A 21858-nucleotide genomic window follows, 5' to 3' on the forward strand; every position below is an offset into this window, starting at 1 on the left:
GCAACGGCTCACATTGAGTCGGGACACGTCACAATTTGTCTTTTTTCTCAAAACAGGGACACCGAGTTGAAAGTGATATCTGTTTTGTCCTAGAAAAGTAGTGTCATGCAAGAGCTGCTGGCATTGACATTATGGCATATCCTATGGTGGAATCATTTGAGGTTTCTTTTTTTTTGCCAAATCAACGTACCGTATGTGTATCCTATCCTATGTTGTAACCAGCAGCATTGTTTGCCTAAAAATGATACCTAACAAGGAAGGATTATTTGATACTGATTCCAGGGATGCATCAATATAAAACAAATCTCTCTCTGCATAACTGATATCGAGGATTAAAATAAACCTTGGCTGATAGAGTTACTGAGTGAGTCCAGTGGCTCCACCACATCTATATATATAACACAGCATATGTAATACAATATGGAAACTCAAGTATCCAGGGATACACTCACAGAATAGAAAATATTGGCTTAGATCTTAGATGACTAAGATTTATAATTCTTCACTGATACAATGGAACCCAGGAGAGAAACACCAAACCTTGCATCCACCTTGGGCTCCAGATCAGAGTCAGACTAAAGCAAACAAAGGAGGTTTAACCACTTAAACAGTAGCCTGGAATTTCGGGAAACAAATCAGCCAGTACGTTTTTTACGTTTTTGTAAAAAAATAAATAAATGAATGACTAAAAACAATGAGATCCAATTTTTCTTCACTTCCACTCTCACTTCCTGTGATTTGCTTGAGTTCTCTCTCCTGGTTGGATAAATCCCGACCAGAATTTGTGTTGTTGTTGCTGAAGAGCAGGAGAGACCCACTGTTACTAGTCTAACTTAATCTCCCAATGCTATATAGAGTCTGGAACTACACCTCCCAAAATCATTTCCGTTCACGAAAATATATTTAAAAATTATTTGTTTTTAATTTCCATTTCTGCTAAGCAGCAAGCTACGTATATGCTTAGACGATTTCTATTTATATTAGGATAAATTGACTGAAAAGACGAAACGGGAGTGGGGAGGCTTCACTTCCGCTTTATTGCATTTGCTTCTCATGATCAGAGCTTCCGTTCTCCAGACTGTATCTTGAAAATTGCGGGCAATAAAGAGCAATTTAACATTAATTTGATTTTGAACCCAAATCGTAATATTCCCCACCAATGACGAGCCTTACCTGCTGGCCTTGATGCGTATCCAGCGGTTGGTGTTGACCCGCACCGAGGAGCGCAGCACAACGGGCTTGGAGCCCAGGTCGTAGGTCATCTGCACGCGGCCGTCCACGATGGCCAGGGCCATGTAGTCGGAGCGCTCCACGGCCTTGCCGCTCCACAGCAGCAGGCCCTGCGTGGCCTCCGTGCGGATGCTCAGCTCAAACTTGTTCACCAGCAGAGCCTTCTCACTGCGGGAGAGCCAAACATTAACAGACACACGTTAGCATGGATAATGGCCCGGGACCTTTTTTCCCCCTCTTTTCCCCTGGAGAGCCGTTCTTCGCAGCTGCTCGGAAAGTTAACCCGGTTAAGTGTCTGGATGTGAAGCGCAGCGGGTGTGTACTGTCCGCGCACGTGAGTGGGCGTTTTTGTCGCTGTTGTTGTTTCGTATAGTCAGGGTATGAAGAGAGGAGCAGTGGTCGTGTGGCTGTAATGTGAGAGGAAATCAAATTCTCCTGATGGCTGCCGAGCCTTTCAGCGGCAGCCATCTTCACTGGCTGTATACGCGGTTAATGGCCGAGGCTGATTGTTTGTTCAGTCAAGTAGTCAGTCTGGCTTTTGGCCCTATGTACTAGAAAATAGCCGATCGTCCGCAGCGCTCTGTGAAGCTTATGGATCGGCTGTATTGTATATTTTCAGCACGCGACACAGCCTTACAGCCGAGTACAAAGCCAGCCTTGTTGTCTTGAAGAGTCATCAGGATGCACAGTGAGTGGAGAAGTGGCAGGCAGCTGTTTTGCTATTAAGCTTCCAACTGCGTTTGTGCTGCAGAGCTGCTCCGCTCTTCCTGTGTGTCCTGTGTGTGTGCGTGTGTGTGTGAGCGCTATATGAGCTGCTGTTTGATCTCCTGTCTGTTGATTGCTGAAGCTACGGGGAAGAGAGGAGCGATGTAGGGGAGTCTGGACCACTTCCACCCATCCTACAGTGAGCCTGTTATTCTGTGCGCGTGCGTGTGTGCGTGCGTATGTGTTTATTAATGTACCGGTATGCAATGCTACGGTGGGCGATAATTAACCACACACGTCACACACACACACAATGTAGATTGCACAGAAAAACGTGTATGCACACCTCGCTCGCACGCGCATGCATACATTAAGTGGAGAGAGCCATGGACAAACATTAAAGGAGAATTCCATGCTAGAAGGCTTTCTTACCTTTCTTACCTTTATTTGTAGTTGTTATGTCCCCAACAAAGAGGTGCAGGTGTTATTTTGTGCAAAAGTGCATTATTAGCTATTTCCCCATATATAAGCCCTCAATGGGGGTTGGGTTTTTGTGCTTAATTCGCTTATTTCCATCGAAATAAGTAGTAAAGTGTGCCGCTTGGGATACTATTTACATTATGAAGAGAGGATATATACAAAAAACATTGATTTTTGAGCGATGGAAATAAGCGAATTAGCATAACACCCCATAGCCCCATGCAATTCAATGCAATTCATTGAGGGCTTATGGTAGGGGAAATAGCCAATAATGTGCTTTTGCACAAAATAACACCTGGACCTCTTTGGTGGGGACGTAACAACTACAAATAAAGGTAAGAAAGCCTTCTAGCATGGAATTCTCCTTTAAGATAATATAACGAGATGGCTTCTTTCAACGTGTGCCTGCCTGTCTGCCTGCCTGCGCGTGCGTGCGTGTTTCTGTGCACGCGCGTGCGCATATCTGTGTGCTACAGTAGTGAGTCTGCACAGCTGCCAAGGCGGAGCCCCTTCCTCAGTCTTCAAAGGTAGCGCTCAGGGGGGTGTTTATGACAAACAGGAGGCGAACACAGGAACACACAGGACGCACACACAGCAACACAACACCACAAAACACAACACAACTCAAGACAACACAAGAAGACACAACACAGGACTGCAGACAAGACAAGACGGACCAATCAGAATAGCAAACGGGGAAACATGTGACCATAAACACATCAGGACAGTGAAAGGGGGGGGGGGGGAGGGGTTTAATCTGTTGTGTTGGGTTATTACACAATAAAATCCAGAGTGTTATTAACCTATTTAGGCCTGACGTCGAAATAAAAATAAAAAAAGTCTTCTGAAAGAATATATATTCAAAGATTTGTGCCGCATTTTCACAACTTTTCAAAAATAGCAGACCTACAAGCTCGTAGCGCGCCACTCGGTGGCGCGCTACGAGCTTGTAGATCTGCTATTTTTCAATAGTTAAAACACCAAAAGGGGTTCCCGTACAGAATGGATTAATTTAACAACTCTGGGATTTATACCGTGTACTTTTTTTCCCACCACTCGCCAAATAATAAAACATTTATTTATTGGGAACAAACACCGTTTCAGTACACAGCCCTTCATCATCAGTTTACGAGACAAAAGGAGAGACTGTCATAATAAACTTCTCAAACAAACTCAAAACTTTTTCTTTTATTGTGCACATATTATAGTTTTATCCTCGGTGTTCTTTCATGTATCCGCGTGTGACTCTGAGAGAGTGCAAACATAACAAAATGGACCCAAATGGAGTTAAAGTAAAGCTCTGTTATGTCATTTATTTTGTGAATGTATCAGGGTGGTTGTATTAGGTCTCCCTGCTCTTCCATTGAGACATTTAGATCAGGGGTGGGCAACTTTGACGATGGAGACGGCCATTATAGTTCCACTCTCACTCCCTAGGGCCATATATTACTGTCGTAGCAAAAATAGCCGATCGGCTGTAGATCGGCTATTTTTGCTATACTCAAATTGAAATCTTACATTTTTGCAATTTTTTCATTGGAATCCTGAAAATTAACATTTTTATGTAATTTCAAATGCCTTAACACATTTTGTGCCCAAAACGTCTGTGGACGTCCTGGGTATTACCGCACGTGCATAGCCCAAGACGTCTGTGGACGTCTTTGAAAAAAAAAAAATATATATATATATATTGTTTTTTATTAAAAAAAATCAGAAAAATCAAAACACTTTTTTTTTTACACGTGGTGCCAAAGTTTGTGTTTTCGCCATTGAGAACGCATTTGGCGTTTAAATTAAATAACTCAGAAACTATAAAACATTTCAAAGTAAAAAGTTCCAGCATGTGTCTCCACAGTCAGCTGAATTATAAAAAATGTGAATGGATTTTCTAGGTGAAAGTGATTTTGGGCAGTTTTGCGTGGGCTCTCAATGTTTAATTATACTTGTGTTGAAGCAATGAGCTACTATTTTAGACTGAAGTAATTAAAGTGGGTCATGTTTGCATGTTGTGGAATAGCTGAAACCAATATTATATCAGTATTCTGATATTATCCTGCGGGCCGCATTAAGTGAAGGTGGGGGCCGCATGTGGCCCCCGGTGTGTCTGGGTTGGTGGACACGACCTTTGACACAATCCTATTTCTGACCTGAAGGTTAAAATTCCATTTCTCCCCAGAGCAATCAGGCAGGCTCTATTAGCTCAGTGTTAAAAATGCCATCACTTGCTCAGGTTCAAATCCGGGGCAGAACAGGACAGTTACTGCATAGTGCAGCTGTAACGTTGCTTATTGAACGGGGACAGTGAGAGCATCAGGGTGTTCTGCCCTGTTTTCCACTTTATTGAGGTCTGGTCTTGTCCTGAGGACAAGCTAACAGAAATACAGGTGCATCTCAGGGGATTGACGACATCCAAAAAGTGAATTTTCTCTGATTTTCTCCTTGAAAAACTCCTGCTTTGGTTGCAAATGTACGCCTGGCTGATTAAGTGAATCCGCTGAGGTAAACACAAATAATTAATAAGGTAGGATTCGAAAAAATGTAGACGGGGGAAAAACAGATAATAACAAAACCATTCCAGGCTTTGGTTAACTTTCTGACTTGTCTCATAAACTACAGTACAGCATAAAGGTGCCAAACATCTCCATGGACTTGGTCAGTACTATGGTCAAGGTTATTAACCCATTTTGACCTGAGATCAGATTCTAAAAATGTCTTCTACATCCTGACAGTTTTCTGAAAAAGCTATGTTTCTATGTCAGTCGTTCTCCGATTTTTCAAAAATAGCAGACCTACAAGCTCATAGCGCGCCACTCGGTGGTGCGCTATGAGCTTGTAGATCTGCTATTTTTCAATAGCTAAAGCATAACATAATACTAACACCAAAAGGGGTTCCCGCCCTAAAACGGGTAGGCATATCATAACTAAAATGTGTGTGGTTTTCGATTTATAAAAAATAAATATCTATGTATGGATGTAGTGTGTTCGTTGATTTCAGTGTGGACTTTCTGCACATTTCTGGGCACACTATCTGAGATTATATAGAGAGGAGTGTTTCAGAGTTTTTAATCATGTACCAAATGTGTACTTTCCACCCTATGAACTCTAGGGGGCAGTCATGAACAGAACAACACAGGGCTGTTTTGAAGGAGCTCCACTGCATAGAGACAGCATGCCAGGCTGCTGCTTCTTGCCGGATGAATCAGCCTCTTTTTAACCTGTTTAGGCCTGACGTCGAAATTTAAAAAAAGGTCTTCAAAATCCAGATTTTTTTCTGAAATACCTCATGTTTCTGTATCAGTGGTGCTCAATATTTCATGTCAAGGACCCCAACAATTACATGTAATATGCCTCCGTCCCCCCCCATCTGAAAATATGGGACCCAAACCCAGAAGCAAAGAATTGGGTTAAAATGTTCACTATGTAACAATATATATTCAAAGATTTGAGGCACATTTTCACGATTTTTCAAAAATAGCAGACCTACAAGCTCGTAGCGCGCCACTCGGTGGCACGCTATGAGCTTGTAGATCTGCTATTTTTCAATAGCTAAAGCATAACATAATGCTAACACCAAAAGGGGTTCCCGCCCAAAATGGGTTAAAAGGAGCTCACAGCTAACAGAGCCAACTGACGTTGATACCGTCGCTGTTGGAGGGGAAACCTTGTATGTCTATATACAGCCGTACCGAAAAACAGTTACTTTTCTGGAACTGGGAAAAAAAATAACCTACTGTGTTCCGATGGAGCCGATGTAGTTATGAAATAATATTTATAAAACCCACAGACACTTAACCACTTTCACCTTTCCAAAAATGTCTAAAATAGCTGATCTACAAGCTCACAATGAGTCACATTGCGGTTGCATTGTAAGCTTGTAGATTGGCTATTTTTGCTACTTTTGTGCAGTAGTAGGACATTCATTCTTGATGTAGTGTTTGAGTGGTTTGGAGAGCATCTATGTTGTGTTGATGTTGTAAGTGTATTGTTCTGTGTCGACATGTTTAATGTATTGTTTTGTCTATGTACTGTATTCATTGTGTTGTGCCCGAGGACCCCCTCTAAAACCAGATGATACATCTCAAGGGGCTACCCTCTAAAGGAAATAAAATTTCAATATATATATTTACAAAAAAAACGAAAACATAACATAATACGTGGAAATATATGGAGGTACGAGTTTTCTGCCCCGACAGCAACTTTATGAAGTGAAGATTTATAATTCCTGCCGGTCACAGTATCTGAACAGCACAACCAATGGATTTGATAGAAAGTCTCTGTTTCAGACTTATGAATAAAATAGACAGAACAGTGGGAGGTTTACACTAAGGGCCCTGCTTGAAATATGCACGGAAAAATGACTCATGTTTGACCCACTATCCATTGTCTTGTTGTATTGTGTCGTGTACCTGTATTTTCTTTTCTTCATTTTATTCTTTGCTTGCCAAAATTGTTGTGTATGTTTTGGTTTTGTGTTTTTTTTGTGTCTGTATTACAAATATATATATGTTGTCTAATTTGTAAAATCTATAGAATACGAATCATAATCATAATCATAATCATAATCATTTCTCTTTGCGGAGGTATTTAACCCATTTAGGCCTGACGTCGAAATTAAAAAAATGTATTTTTTAAAATGTATTTTTTTCTGAAAAACCTAATGTTTCTATATCAGTGGTTCTCAATATTTCATGTCAAGGACCCCAAAATTATATGGAATATGCCTCCGCCCCCCCCCCCCCCACCTGAAAATATGTTGTTCCAGGGACCTCCCCAGGAGCAAAGATTTGAGTTAAAAAACTGAAACTCTGAAAGAATATATATTCAAATATTTGAGGCACATTTTCACGATTTTTCAAAAATAGCAGACCTACAATGAGCTTGTAGATCTGCTATTTTTCAATAGCTAAAGCATAACATAATGCTAACACCAAAAGGGGTTCCCGCCCCCAAAATGGGTTAAACCGGGAGTTCAACCAGTGAACCATTGTGGAGAGCGAATGGAGAGGATTCGGGGGAGGGGGACTGGCAGCATGCTAGTGGGGGACGCTGGCAGCATGCCGGAGGACGCTGCATGGCATGGCATAGTGCAGTGGCTCCCAACCTGTTCTGGACGAGCTGGGCCCACTTGAAAACACCCCGACAGGCGTTCGTAGGCGGCCCACCTATCTGACCACTTAACGTGGCAGCCACGCGGCTTCAGACTCGGAGCGCGTTTTAAATGATCAAACGATGGATTGTGTTCCATCTTCGATCAATGAAACTTTAAGGTCCACTTCATCTGTATCACAATGAAAACTATATTTTTCAAGGTCTTGAAGAACAAATACCATGAATTTCTTCTGTTTTTGTTTTTTTTGACTGGCAGCCCAAATCCAGCCCAAACTCCAGATCTGAAACAAGGCTAAGGAATGTGATTCAAATCTGATTTGGCACAAATCAGTTTGCACCAATCTGTTTTCCAATTAATGTAGGAAATAAACTTTGATTTGGGGCTGCCACTGTAAACATAATAGCCTTGATGTTTTGCCAATTATTCGGGGGCTCTCTTGCGATATATCCTGGCTGCCAACAGCAGGTTGGGATTCAGAACCACTGAGCCAGTAGTGCAAAACGCTGACAGCTAAACGCATCGTTGGAGACTCACCTCTGGTCAGAAGGGTTCTCCAGTGATTCAGGACTTAAAGGGAGCAGGGGAGAGAGTCAAGGGCAGGGGAGCAGGGGAGCAGGGGAGAGAGTCAAGGGCATGCAATGTAAATGCAACAAGGCCAGAAGAAAGAAAGCGAGGACCCTGTGTGACCCTAAAGCAGGTGATTCACAGAAGGTCACAGGGGGGACGGGCGGGGGAGTGTTAAAAATGCCATCACTTGCTCAGGTTCAAATCCGGGGCAGAACAGGACAGTTACTGCATAGTGCAGCTGTAACGTTGCTTATTGAACGGGGACAGTGAGAGCATCAGGGTGTTCTGCCCTGTTTTCCACTTTATTGAGGTCTGGTCTTGTCCTGAGGACAAGCTAACAGAAATACAGGTGCATCTCAGGGGATTGACGACATCCAAAAAGTGAATTTTCTCTGATTTTCTCCTTGAAAAACTCCTGCTTTGGTTGCAAATGTACGCCTGGCTGATTAAGTGAATCCGCTGAGGTAAACACAAATAATTAATAAGGTAGGATTCGAAAAAATGTAGACGGGGGAAAAACAGATAATAACAAAACCATTCCAGGCTTTGGTTAACTTTCTGACTTGTCTCATAAACTACAGTACAGCATAAAGGTGCCAAACATCTCCATGGACTTGGTCAGTACTATGGTCAAGGTTATTAACCCATTTTGACCTGAGATCAGATTCTAAAAATGTCTTCTACATCCTGACAGTTTTCTGAAAAAGCTATGTTTCTATGTCAGTCGTTCTCCGATTTTTCAAAAATAGCAGACCTACAAGCTCATAGCGCGCCACTCGGTGGTGCGCTATGAGCTTGTAGATCTGCTATTTTTCAATAGCTAAAGCATAACATAATACTAACACCAAAAGGGGTTCCCGCCCTAAAACGGGTAGGCATATCATAACTAAAATGTGTGTGGTTTTCGATTTATAAAAAATAAATATCTATGTATGGATGTAGTGTGTTCGTTGATTTCAGTGTGGACTTTCTGCACATTTCTGGGCACACTATCTGAGATTATATAGAGAGGAGTGTTTCAGAGTTTTTAATCATGTACCAAATGTGTACTTTCCACCCTATGAACTCTAGGGGGCAGTCATGAACAGAACAACACAGGGCTGTTTTGAAGGAGCTCCACTGCATAGAGACAGCATGCCAGGCTGCTGCTTCTTGCCGGATGAATCAGCCTCTTTTTAAAAGGAGCTCACAGCTAACAGAGCCAACTGACGTTGATACCGTCGCTGTTGGAGGGGAAACCTTGTATGTCTATATACAGCCGTACCGAAAAACAGTTACTTTTCTGGAACTGGGAAAAAAAATAACCTACTGTGTTCCGATGGAGCCGATGTAGTTATGAAATAATATTTATAAAACCCACAGACACTTAACCACTTTCACCTTTCCAAAAATGTCTAAAATAGCTGATCTACAAGCTCACAATGAGTCACATTGCGGTTGCATTGTAAGCTTGTAGATTGGCTATTTTTGCTACTTTTGTGCAGTAGTAGGACATTCATTCTTGATGTAGTGTTTGAGTGGTTTGGAGAGCATCTATGTTGTGTTGATGTTGTAAGTGTATTGTTCTGTGTCGACATGTTTAATGTATTGTTTTGTCTATGTACTGTATTCATTGTGTTGTGCCCGAGGACCCCCTCTAAAACCAGATGATACATCTCAAGGGGCTACCCTCTAAAGGAAATAAAATTTCAATATATATATTTACAAAAAAAACGAAAACATAACATAATACGTGGAAATATATGGAGGTACGAGTTTTCTGCCCCGACAGCAACTTTATGAAGTGAAGATTTATAATTCCTGCCGGTCACAGTATCTGAACAGCACAACCAATGGATTTGATAGAAAGTCTCTGTTTCAGACTTATGAATAAAATAGACAGAACAGTGGGAGGTTTACACTAAGGGCCCTGCTTGAAATATGCACGGAAAAATGACTCATGTTTGACCCACTATCCATTGTCTTGTTGTATTGTGTCGTGTACCTGTATTTTCTTTTCTTCATTTTATTCTTTGCTTGCCAAAATTGTTGTGTATGTTTTGGTTTTGTGTTTTTTTTGTGTCTGTATTACAAATATATATATGTTGTCTAATTTGTAAAATCTATAGAATACGAATCATAATCATAATCATAATCATAATCATTTCTCTTTGCGGAGGTATTTAACCCATTTAGGCCTGACGTCGAAATTAAAAAAATGTATTTTTTAAAATGTATTTTTTTCTGAAAAACCTAATGTTTCTATATCAGTGGTTCTCAATATTTCATGTCAAGGACCCCAAAATTATATGGAATATGCCTCCGCCCCCCCCCCCCCCACCTGAAAATATGTTGTTCCAGGGACCTCCCCAGGAGCAAAGATTTGAGTTAAAAAACTGAAACTCTGAAAGAATATATATTCAAATATTTGAGGCACATTTTCACGATTTTTCAAAAATAGCAGACCTACAATGAGCTTGTAGATCTGCTATTTTTCAATAGCTAAAGCATAACATAATGCTAACACCAAAAGGGGTTCCCGCCCCCAAAATGGGTTAAACCGGGAGTTCAACCAGTGAACCATTGTGGAGAGCGAATGGAGAGGATTCGGGGGAGGGGGACTGGCAGCATGCTAGTGGGGGACGCTGGCAGCATGCCGGAGGACGCTGCATGGCATGGCATAGTGCAGTGGCTCCCAACCTGTTCTGGACGAGCTGGGCCCACTTGAAAACACCCCGACAGGCGTTCGTAGGCGGCCCACCTATCTGACCACTTAACGTGGCAGCCACGCGGCTTCAGACTCGGAGCGCGTTTTAAATGATCAAACGATGGATTGTGTTCCATCTTCGATCAATGAAACTTTAAGGTCCACTTCATCTGTATCACAATGAAAACTATATTTTTCAAGGTCTTGAAGAACAAATACCATGAATTTCTTCTGTTTTTGTTTTTTTTGACTGGCAGCCCAAATCCAGCCCAAACTCCAGATCTGAAACAAGGCTAAGGAATGTGATTCAAATCTGATTTGGCACAAATCAGTTTGCACCAATCTGTTTTCCAATTAATGTAGGAAATAAACTTTGATTTGGGGCTGCCACTGTAAACATAATAGCCTTGATGTTTTGCCAATTATTCGGGGGCTCTCTTGCGATATATCCTGGCTGCCAACAGCAGGTTGGGATTCAGAACCACTGAGCCAGTAGTGCAAAACGCTGACAGCTAAACGCATCGTTGGAGACTCACCTCTGGTCAGAAGGGTTCTCCAGTGATTCAGGACTTAAAGGGAGCAGGGGAGAGAGTCAAGGGCAGGGGAGCAGGGGAGCAGGGGAGAGAGTCAAGGGCATGCAATGTAAATGCAACAAGGCCAGAAGAAAGAAAGCGAGGACCCTGTGTGACCCTAAAGCAGGTGATTCACAGAAGGTCACAGGGGGGACGGGCGGGGGAGGACGGGGGACTGTCTACTTCACTTCTAGAGCTGTGGAAACCACCACGGTTTCTGCTGCTAGAACAAATCCCACGCGTTTCTGTGCGTGGGATCAAGGCGTAGACTAGAGTTGGGCTTAGCTGGTGATCAAAGCTTATATAGCGACATCATTTGAGGACGTCCTCAAGAGCACATCCATCCTTACAGAGCAGAGATGACATATTTGCATAGCAGAACACTGAGACTACAGCACATGCATACACACTGCACCGTGTCCCTGTGAGCAGTGCCCTGTGAGCAGCGCCCTGTGAGTAGCGCCCTGTGAGTAGCGCCCTGTGAGCAGCGCTCAGTACACAGGCTGCACCGTGTCCCTGTGAGCAGCGCTCTGTACACAGGCTGCACCGTGTCCCTGTGAGCAGCGCTCAGTACACAGGCTGCACCGTGTCCCTGTGAGCAGCGCTCAGTACACAGGCTGCACCGTGTCCCTGTGAGCAGCGCCCTGTGAGCAGCGCTCAGTACACAGGCTGCACCGTGTCCCTGTGAGCAGCGCTCTGTACACAGGCTGCACCGTGTCCCTGTGAGCAGCGCTCAGTACACAGGCTGCACCGTGTCCCTGTGAGCAGCGCTCAGTACACAGGCTGCACCGTGTCCCTGTGAGCAGCGCTCAGTACACAGGCTGCACCGTGTCCCTGTGAGCAGCGCCCTGTGAGCAGCGCCCTGTGAGCAGCGCCCTGTGAGCAGCGCCCTGTGAGCAGCGCCCTGTGAGCAGCGCTCAGTACACAGGCTGCTTCTGTCTAGTGTTCAATAATTGGACGGCTCCATTAACCCATTCTGACCTGAGATCAGATTCTAAAAATGTCTTCTACATCCTGACAGTTTTCTGAAAAAGCTATGTTTCTATGTCAGTGGTTCTTCGACTTTTCAAAAATAGCAGACCTACAAGCTCGTAGCGCGCCACTCGGTGGCGCGCTATGAGCTTGTAGATCTGCTATTTTTCAATAGCTAAAGTATAACAGAATGCTTGAAACACCAAAAGGGGTTCCCGTCCAACATGGGTTAAAAATGATGGTTCTGCACGGCTTGCCTGCAGTGCCAATTATTACACGTCATGAGAGATTGAAGCGGTGAACATGAAGAAGTAGGGCAATCGACGGAGAATGAGGTCAAGCTTCATATCGCCAGGGAGAAATGGCCGAATACGATTGGTCAGTTTCAATAGAGCAAAAATCGACCAATTGACCTGAAGATTAAAGAGATTGTGGAGGGAGGTGGATGAGGAAGCTATGGGGCTGTGCTGTAAGTAGGAACAGACACATTAACCCAGGGGCGACCGTTGGACACACTGGCCTCACTGGGCTCTTAATGGGCTCTTAACCCATTAAGACTTGAGGCCGATTCTACAAAATGCGTTCTAGATCCGTAGCTCTCACACTGACCGTACATCTGCTACTTTTGAATAGCTAACACAAAAAATAAATCTAAAATGACACACACGGATGCTTCTCCGGTTTTAATGGGTTAAAAGGAATTCGTTTATTTCCACTACGAAGTTCAAATCGGGTTCATTTGATCGCCACTCTGTTCAGAGTGTTCTTCTGCCAAGCAGCGGTTCTGACTGAGGCGCTCATTTCAATTGTGGCCGCGGTCGTTACTGCGATGTGACACGCATTGAACTCGGGCACAGTCTGTTTCCAAGGAGGGACCACTAGTAGGACAGTGAGATGGACGCCTGCGGCTATGCTGGCTAACCCCCGCCTTCAGAGAGAGATGGGAGTTTGAGGTCTATTTCATGACTGCGAGACAAATCCGCGATTAACGTGTCACTGCCTCCTCTTTCAGCTGAGAGGCATAACTGTAATTATTCACAATTACAGTTAAGAGATCTGGCAACGGCTTCATGTCAGAGACTCTGGCAGGGATTGGAACTCTGGGCTCAATCCATAATGTCTGCTGGAATTCTGAATTCTTTCTTCTCTCTTTCGTTTTGAACCCATTTTGACCTGAGATCAGATTCTAAAAAATGTCTTCTACATCCTGACAGTTTTCTGAAAAAGCTATGTTTCTATGTCGGTCGCTCTTCGACTTTTCAGAAATAGCAGACCTACAAGCTCGTAGCGCGCCACTCGGTGGCGCGCTATGAGCTTGTAGATCTGCTATTTTTCAATAGCTAAAGCATAACATAATGCTAACACCAAAAGGGGTTCCCGCCCAAAAAGGGTTTTAAAGGAGGCTAGCCTACTAACCAAGCTAATTACCGGGAATCTTACTTTAAGAAAAAGGGTCATTTATATGACACTTTTTAAAGTGCATTAATATTTTCCTTTTCATCAACACGGCCACATTCGACACATTATAAATTAGCCTTATATGTTTTCTACTGGTGGGCAGAACGGGGGGGGGATTGATGAAGTGCAAGGTGCTCAAACTTTTCTTTTTCAATAACCTCTTACGGTTATGAAGGGGTATCTCATTCATATTCAACACCACACGGGTGACATCATTCAGCGTACCGAGAGGAGAGCGTAGGGTAGGGTGGGCGGCTATTCATTTTGTAACGGGAAGAAGAGTTACAACCATGCATAAATTATCTCGCCTTTCTCGGAAACAATCCATTTTCTCGGAGGGTTTTTGAACACAATGCTTATCATGCATTCAGACAGACATGCTTTCCGCTTTTATGTTAGACAATGGAGCTTCAAAATGACACCGTTGACGTCCGAGGATGAATAAAGCCTGTCAAATTAAATGATGGGGTACAGCGTCTGGAATATAAAATCTTAACTTTTTTTTTTTTTTTTTAATGGTACAGATGGCAGATGTCTCTGGGCGGACGTCGCAGATGGAGTTATGAAAATGTGGAAAGGGAGAAAAAAAAAAGTAATGTAATCTCGTTAACTGGGTTAACTATCAAAAAAATGATGTATATTTTGTTTTGGGTGGGAGTTGTGACGTTGTTGTTAGTTAGGCTTTCATCCAAAGCCAGTGGGGGATAAAACACCCAGGGGTGGAAATACTACTTACTCTGGAATCTCATTGGTCAGTTGGCTTTGGGTGGAAAGGAGAGACAGTGGGGACATTGACGTGAGACGAGACAAAGACAGGGACAAGGGCAGTAGGGACGGTTACACAGTTCAGACAGACAGACAGACAGACAGACAGACAGACAGACAGACAGACAGACAGACAGACAGACAGACCTGTCACAGCTATATGACATACATCGCCCGATTGCAATTATTTGAGATAATCACAATCATTTTTGCATAATCGTTGAGAGTCGTTTCCATTCCTCTGTGTACATGTATACTACATGAATGTGTTGGAGTCTTGGAGAAATGTTCATACAAGGTTTTTAAAGAAAATAACAGAAATGGCAAGTTTCAGAACGCATCACATCGCAATCACGTGTCTATTATAGATAATACACGTGAGTATTATAGATTACAGGCGGAAATGTCATTTTGATTCACATGCTCCAGCTAGTGTACAATGTGATTCACATGCTCCAGCTAGTGTACAATGCCAAAAACACAATTACATCATTCATCACAATCGTCATATGCCAATTAACTGGCGACTAAATACTTCCTCAGGCTCAAAAAGACAAGCATATTGAAGGCTTGGAAATGTTGTGTTGTTTGTGTGTACATTATGTACACACAGTGTCCGTGACATGAGTGAGTGTACTAACTGTGTTTGTGTGTACATTATGTACACACAGTGTCCGTGACATGAGTGAGTGTACTAACTGTGTTTGTGTGTACATTATGTACACACAGTGTCCGTAACATGAGTGAGTGTACTAACTGTGTTTGTGTGTACATTATGTACACACAGTGTCCGTGACATGAGTGAGTGTACTAACTGTGTTTGTGTGTACATTATGTACACACAGTGTCCGTAACATGAGTGAGTGTACTAACTGTGTTTGTGTGTACATTATGTACACACAGTGTCCGTAACATGAGTGAGTGTACTAAGTGTGCGCGTCGTGCATGTATTGTACACACTGTGGCCCCGGTTTCACACCCAGAGTGTTTGTGTGAAACGCTGCGAGGCATGCAGCTACATAGAGGCGTATGTTTGATGTCTTTTCAGCATCATCACATAATCATTTTGTTCTTATGCCAACCTGCAGGCATGATGGCATGCCAGCCCCCATAACCGTACTGTATATATAGATGAGGGAAAGATGCCTCATTAGCAGTCAGACGCACCCAGCCACTCTCTGCTACATCCACAATTAGATTAAAAAGTTGCTGTACATCATTCAGTGTCTCCCAAACGTATCCAGTATCCACCAAATGCATCTTTTTGGTATGGCGCTAAAAGGTTTCTTTTGAGTTTCTTTAAAAGGATTATTTTAGCACCATACCAAATAGATACATTTGGTGGAACCCAAACTAAGTATACAGTATGAATTAACCGTATTTAACAGTAAAAAATAGCTGCTCCACAAGCTCACAGTGTGTCACGGTGCAACGTTTTGTGAGCTTGAGATTTATTTTCATTTTCGGTTTTTTTAAATGTTTTTTTTTGTGGCTTTCGCCTTTCATTTTTGTTTTTATGTCTGAAGTTATTTTGTAATCTTCTGAATAAATTATGATTACAAAATGATAGGAAACATTAAAAAAGGGATGTCTACCCATAACAATGGGTCCTTGACCCAAATGTGGGTCCTGACCCATTGTTTGGGAACCCACAACACAACATTCAGCCAGTAGATAGATGCATCATACCACACCTCTGTTGCATAATTCCTTATTTCCCTGAGTAATGTCTACAAGGCAGCACTCATGCACGTTTGCACCGTCATTAAAGGCTCATACATAGTCTGGATTTTCGGTGGTTAGGTGACCACCGCTCCGGTGGTGAGCTGACCACCGGAGCTGAAATAACGTTGAGCGGTGGTGAGTACTAAAAACAGAGAGAAGGGCTGGGGCGGTGGCGGTGGTTTTCTCTTCACCGCGGCTCGTGACGTCATGTTGAGCCTTAAGACCTAATCATACTCCAGTTTTTGGTGATAAGGTGACCACCAAAAAGGTGGTCCCCTTATCACCTATAAACTGGAGTGTGAATGGGCCTTAAGGCAGCCCACCTATCAGACCGCTTCTCACGGCACAAGTGCTCTCAGAACATGTTCATTTTAATGACCAATCAATCCATTGTTTTCCGGATTGGATCAGTGGAACACATAGTATAATTTAGTCTCTATTCATCTGTATCACAATGAAAACAGAGCCTATATAGACCCTTTGAAATATATATATTTTAATGTTATATGATCAATAAAATCGTAGCATTTGGCCAATTATTTGGGAGCCCCACTTGCAATATCCTCCCCCCCTCCCTCGGCCCACACGTTTGGGAATCTCTGCTCCACATAAAACCGTCAATGTCACCTCTAAACTACAGTATATCACTGTTTCCAGCATTACTATGCACGCACGCTTGTTCTCGCAAGTGACGGCGTGTGATGCGCTGATGCTTAGATAGCAACATGCCGAGAAAAGGATGGATTTATTAATCCAGCACTTAGTGCTCACCCCGAAGGCCTGGCACTTGTGATTTTAATCAACAATGTCACCTCGCGGCTCGACTGGGAGGAAGAGATGGATCGACGGCAGTCATTTAGCTAATAACTATTACGACCACGCTGGCTGATATGCTACTCTCCCTCAACCACAGCGCTGGGAAGTAACCCAGTACATTTACTCTACTCTCCCTCAACCACAGCGCTGGGAAGTAACCCAGTACATTTACTCTACTCTCACTCAACCACAGCGCTGGGAAGTAACCCAGTACATTTACTCTCCCTCAACCACAGCGCTGGGAAGTAACCCAGTACATTTACTCTACTCTCACTCAACCACAGCGCTGGGAAGTAACCCAGTACATTTACTCTCCCTCAACCACAGCGCTGGGAAGTAACCCAGTACATTTACTCTACTCTCCCTCAACCACAGCGCTGGGAAGTAACCCAGTACATTTACTCTACTCTCCCTCAACCACAGCGCTGGGAAGTAACCCAGTACATTTACTCTACTCTCCCTCAACCACAGCGCTGGGAAGTAACCCAGTACATTTACTCTACTCTCCCTCAACCACAGCGCTGGGAAGTAACCCAGTACATTTACTCTACTCTCCCTCAACCACAGCGCTGGGAAGTAACCCAGTACATTTACTCTACTCTCCCTCAACCACAGCGCTGGGAAGTAACCCAGTACATTTACTCTACTCTCCCTCAACCACAGCGCTGGGAAGTAACCCAGTACATTTACTCTACTCTCACTCAACCACAGCGCTGGGAAGTAACCCAGTACATTTACTCTCCCTCAACCACAGCGCTGGGAAGTAACCCAGTACATTTACTCTACTCTCACTCAACCACAGCGCTGGGAAGTAACCCAGTACATTTACTCTCCCTCAACCACAGCGCTGGGAAGTAACCCAGTACATTTACTCTACTCTCCCTCAACCACAGCGCTGGGAAGTAACCCAGTACATTTACTCTACTCTCCCTCAACCACAGCGCTGGGAAGTAACCCAGTACATTTACTCTACTCTCACTCAACCACAGCGCTGGGAAGTAACCCAGTACATTTACTCTACTCTCCCTCAACCACAGCGCTGGGAAGTAACCCAGTACATTTACTCTACTCTCCCTCAACCACAGCGCTGGGAAGTAACCCAGTACATTTACTCTACTCTCCCTCAACCACAGCGCTGGGAAGTAACCCAGTACATTTACTCTACTCTCCCTCAACCACAGCGCTGGGAAGTAACCCAGTACATTTACTCTACTCTCCCTCAACCACAGTGCTGGGAAGTAACCCAGTACATTTACTCATTATACATCACTGGTTGCTGTCGGGCAGAAACCTAATATTCCAAATCTATAAGCATCAAAAGCAGCAGATCCACAAGCTCCAAGCTCAGCGCAGAGCTTGTGTACGTTTTGGACATAATTATGAGGTTTCCACCTGACAGAGACGAAGTGATTCTTTTCCCTCTGAGAGGGATGTATTATTTTTTTTTAAATATTTTTTATCCCACAATTTTGTAACCCATTTTTCACCCCTGTGTCAATTATCTAATGTGATCCTGGGCTCTACACACCCTCCGCCAACCTAGTCCCCATATATGGGGGACATGGGGAGAGCAACGGACTTGAACTCATGCTTCCTTCATGCCTGAGTGTCCAAGTTGCTCCTTTACACCTGACAGGGGGGAGTTTCCCTGGTTGGACGTAGCGCGTGGAAGGAACACGTTATTCCAACCAGTTCCTTTCCCCTCCATCCAGAGGGATGTATTATTTGACAGCTTTCTTTATTGTTAATTTGTAGGTTATTATTGCGAAACATTGATTGAACCAATTAAGCCCTCTTTTACACTTCATCTGTTCGAAAATAGCAGATCAAATGCCAGAAGCGTTCGAGCGTGTTGCATGGTCGATACATTTTGATCTTGTACTGTAGATGTGATATTTTCAAATAGATATTGACATTCTACATAATGAACAGTTTTACCTTTCCAAAATACTTTGGTACTTTTACTCAAGTAAAAATGTCTACACTGTGGTCTTTAAGTTGTCCTTCCATCAGTGCTCTTACCTCTTGGTGACGGCGTTGTGGTACTCCATGAACGTGTGACCGTCAAAGGCGACGGCCTCCGTCTCTCCGTCGGCCGACTTCTCGTAGATGGCTGTGGAGGGGAGGAGGGGGAAGGAGGGGGAGGGGGAAGGAGGGGAGGGGGGTGGGACGGGGGACGGACGGACGTTCAAAGGATTAGATCATTGCGATCGATGAAGAACACGCCTCCGTCATTAGGGCTAAAGGCAATAAGGGGATGGGGATGGGGCACGTGGGCGAGTGTTTCATACGTTTGCAGTTTTAATTAACGTAAAAGGCTTGGCCTGTCGCACGCGAAGGTCAATAGTGTGTGTGTGTGTGTGTGTGTGTGTGTGTGTGTGTGTGTGTGTGTGTGTGTGTGTGTGTGTGTGTGTGTGTGTGTGTGTGTGTGTGTGTGTGTGTGTGTGTGTGTGTGTGTGTGTGAGAGAGAGAGAGAGCACTGGGGGAGCTGGGGAGTGAGTGAGCACGTCTAGCCGTGACATGCGGATGATGAAAGAGCAGTGTAACTCCGGAAAAAGAAGCACTACATCAATATTCCATTGAGTCGTTTGTTGAGGCATTGCTTTCATGAGCACTGGTTTAATCTGGAATGGGTGTACTGTATACAATACACTGTATAGCCTATAGACACCACACACACGCGCCGCACACGCACGCGCACACACAAGCACGCACGCACGCACGTGCACACACACACTATACTGTGTATATTCACTACTAAATCATGAATTCAGTATAAACATCATGAGTATAAAAATGTGTGTAGGTCCTTCTGTGGCCAACTGGCAGTATGTGCAAGAAATCTGGTGCTGTCAGTCCAGCACTTTGATTATCTTTGGATAGGGCTGGGCAATATGACGTCCAATCAATACAACGATAATATCAAACGTTTGCCTCGATTACCATTAATCATAATTATTAAAAAAAAAAATAATAATAATAACACCAGTGAAAATAGCAGATCTAATGTATTTTTCACTGTTTTTGCCGATTAACCTTCATGAGACCGAGTTCATTATTGGTTCATTGCAGTTAATTGTGCAGACTAAACTCTGGACACACAGACAAGCCCTCTTATTGACGACTAGACTCCGGGCAGAGCAGAGGAGAGCCGTAATAATAACAACACAAGAGCAAGTTCTGAACCTCATTATTTCTTTTTATCTTATCTTCCCCAAATATAATATGCACAGAAACAAATATCCGGGAGCAGGGTTTTGAGAGATGAAACTTTGGTGCAGACAAGACAATAAAAGACTGTGCTTATTGTAGGAGTGAAGTATTGCTGCTTTCACAGTCATTCACAGCTGTTCTTTGAATGCAACCAAATTAACGCCGTGCATCCTTTCGCACAACAACACCCAGATGCAAGAAATTGACTGTGATTTGTATAATGACTAGTGAACCTGATAAACACATGACTCCCTCTCTCTGTGTGCACGGTGGAGAGGAGGGGAACATTGTATGGTATGTTAGTTTGTTGATATTTTCAAAAAAAGTTGTTGTATGGGAGTCCCTGGGACAAAACACTGTCAGTTGGGGGGGTCTGCGGCCAAATACAAATACATTTTGGGGTCCTTGACATAACAATGTTTGGGAACCGCTGTTCTTGTACTGCGATCCTTGTACTAATGTAGGTAAGGGTCCGAGTTCTCAGTGGTCTCTGAAACACAGTGAACAGGTCATGAAACCTCTGTGTTTGTATGGAATATGAGTTGATGCCGTCTGCAAGCTAAACAGATATAAATTATCTTTTGTTCCACTGTCAATCAAAGCACTCAATAACAGATAACTAACTACTGGGAGAGTGCAATACTGCAATACTTGAACCTTGATATATTTGCACAGTGTGGGTAGGATTAGGATAACTATTTTTGAGTGGTGTAAACCACTCCTACAACTGGCTTTGTTAGTTTGTCTGTCTGTCTGTTCGTACCAAAAAATGAGCATGGTTGCTATGGTCACCCAGTTCATACTATGAACTGTATTTTTGAGTGGTGTAAACCACTCCTACAACTGGCTTTGTTAGTTTACGTGTCTGTCTGTTTGTCTGTCTGTCTGTTCGTACCAAAAAATGAGCATGGTTGCTATGGTCACCCAGTTCACATGGGTGTGATTTCATTACGTCAGACATTACGTCAGACCACAGCTGATCAGTCTATATAAAACCTTACACCACTCAGTTCACACAGGTGTGATTTTTTATACTATGAACTGTGTGTGTATGTATGTATGTAATGTATAACGCTGTCTCTTGGTGCCCAAGACACATTTCTCCTCGGAGACAATAAAGGCTATTGAATTGAATTGGATCCTACACAGAGTTTTATCATCTGACAAACATCTCCAAAATGAAGATTCCTCTTCTCTCCTCGTCTCAGTCTGACTGTGAGAGATGCTGCAGCCGGTGAGTTTACCGGGACAGGAATAGCTGAACACATTACTCCCACACTCAAAATCACTTAATTGGCTCCCTGTACAATACATAATTGAATTCAAAGTACTTCATGTTTACAAAGCTCTTAATGGCTTAGCTCCCGAATACATGTCAGACCTTATCTCACTTTATCTCACTGCCTTGAAACCACTAATGTTAATTTCAATGACCTCCATAACTCCATAACTTTCCAAATGAAAACTAATCGCGCTATACAAATAAAACTGAGGTCACTTGACAGTACACTGAAAACGTGTGCTGCCACGTGTGAGGCACTAATGAGAGACCTGTACTC

General features: G+C 43.4%; 1 protein-coding gene across 1 annotated transcript in view; it reads right to left on the minus strand.

Annotated features, from left to right (window-relative positions):
- Positions 1-1169: 1169 nt before the first annotated feature.
- agrn (agrin) overlaps positions 1170-21858 on the minus strand; it is a gene marked incomplete at its 3' end in the record, with an annotated part of 389991 nt that continues 369302 nt past the window's right edge. Inside the window, exons 21-22 of the mRNA XM_079493547.1 lie at positions 19109-19199; positions 1170-1398 (exon numbers count right to left, since the gene is read on the minus strand). Of these exons, the coding sequence (XP_079349673.1) occupies positions 1170-1398; positions 19109-19199 (320 nt within the window). The remainder of the gene's footprint in view (positions 1399-19108; positions 19200-21858) is intronic.

This window comes from Electrona antarctica (assembly GCF_951216825.1).
Source record: "Electrona antarctica genome assembly, chromosome: 2".
NCBI classification, from domain to species: domain Eukaryota; kingdom Metazoa; phylum Chordata; class Actinopteri; order Myctophiformes; family Myctophidae; genus Electrona; species Electrona antarctica.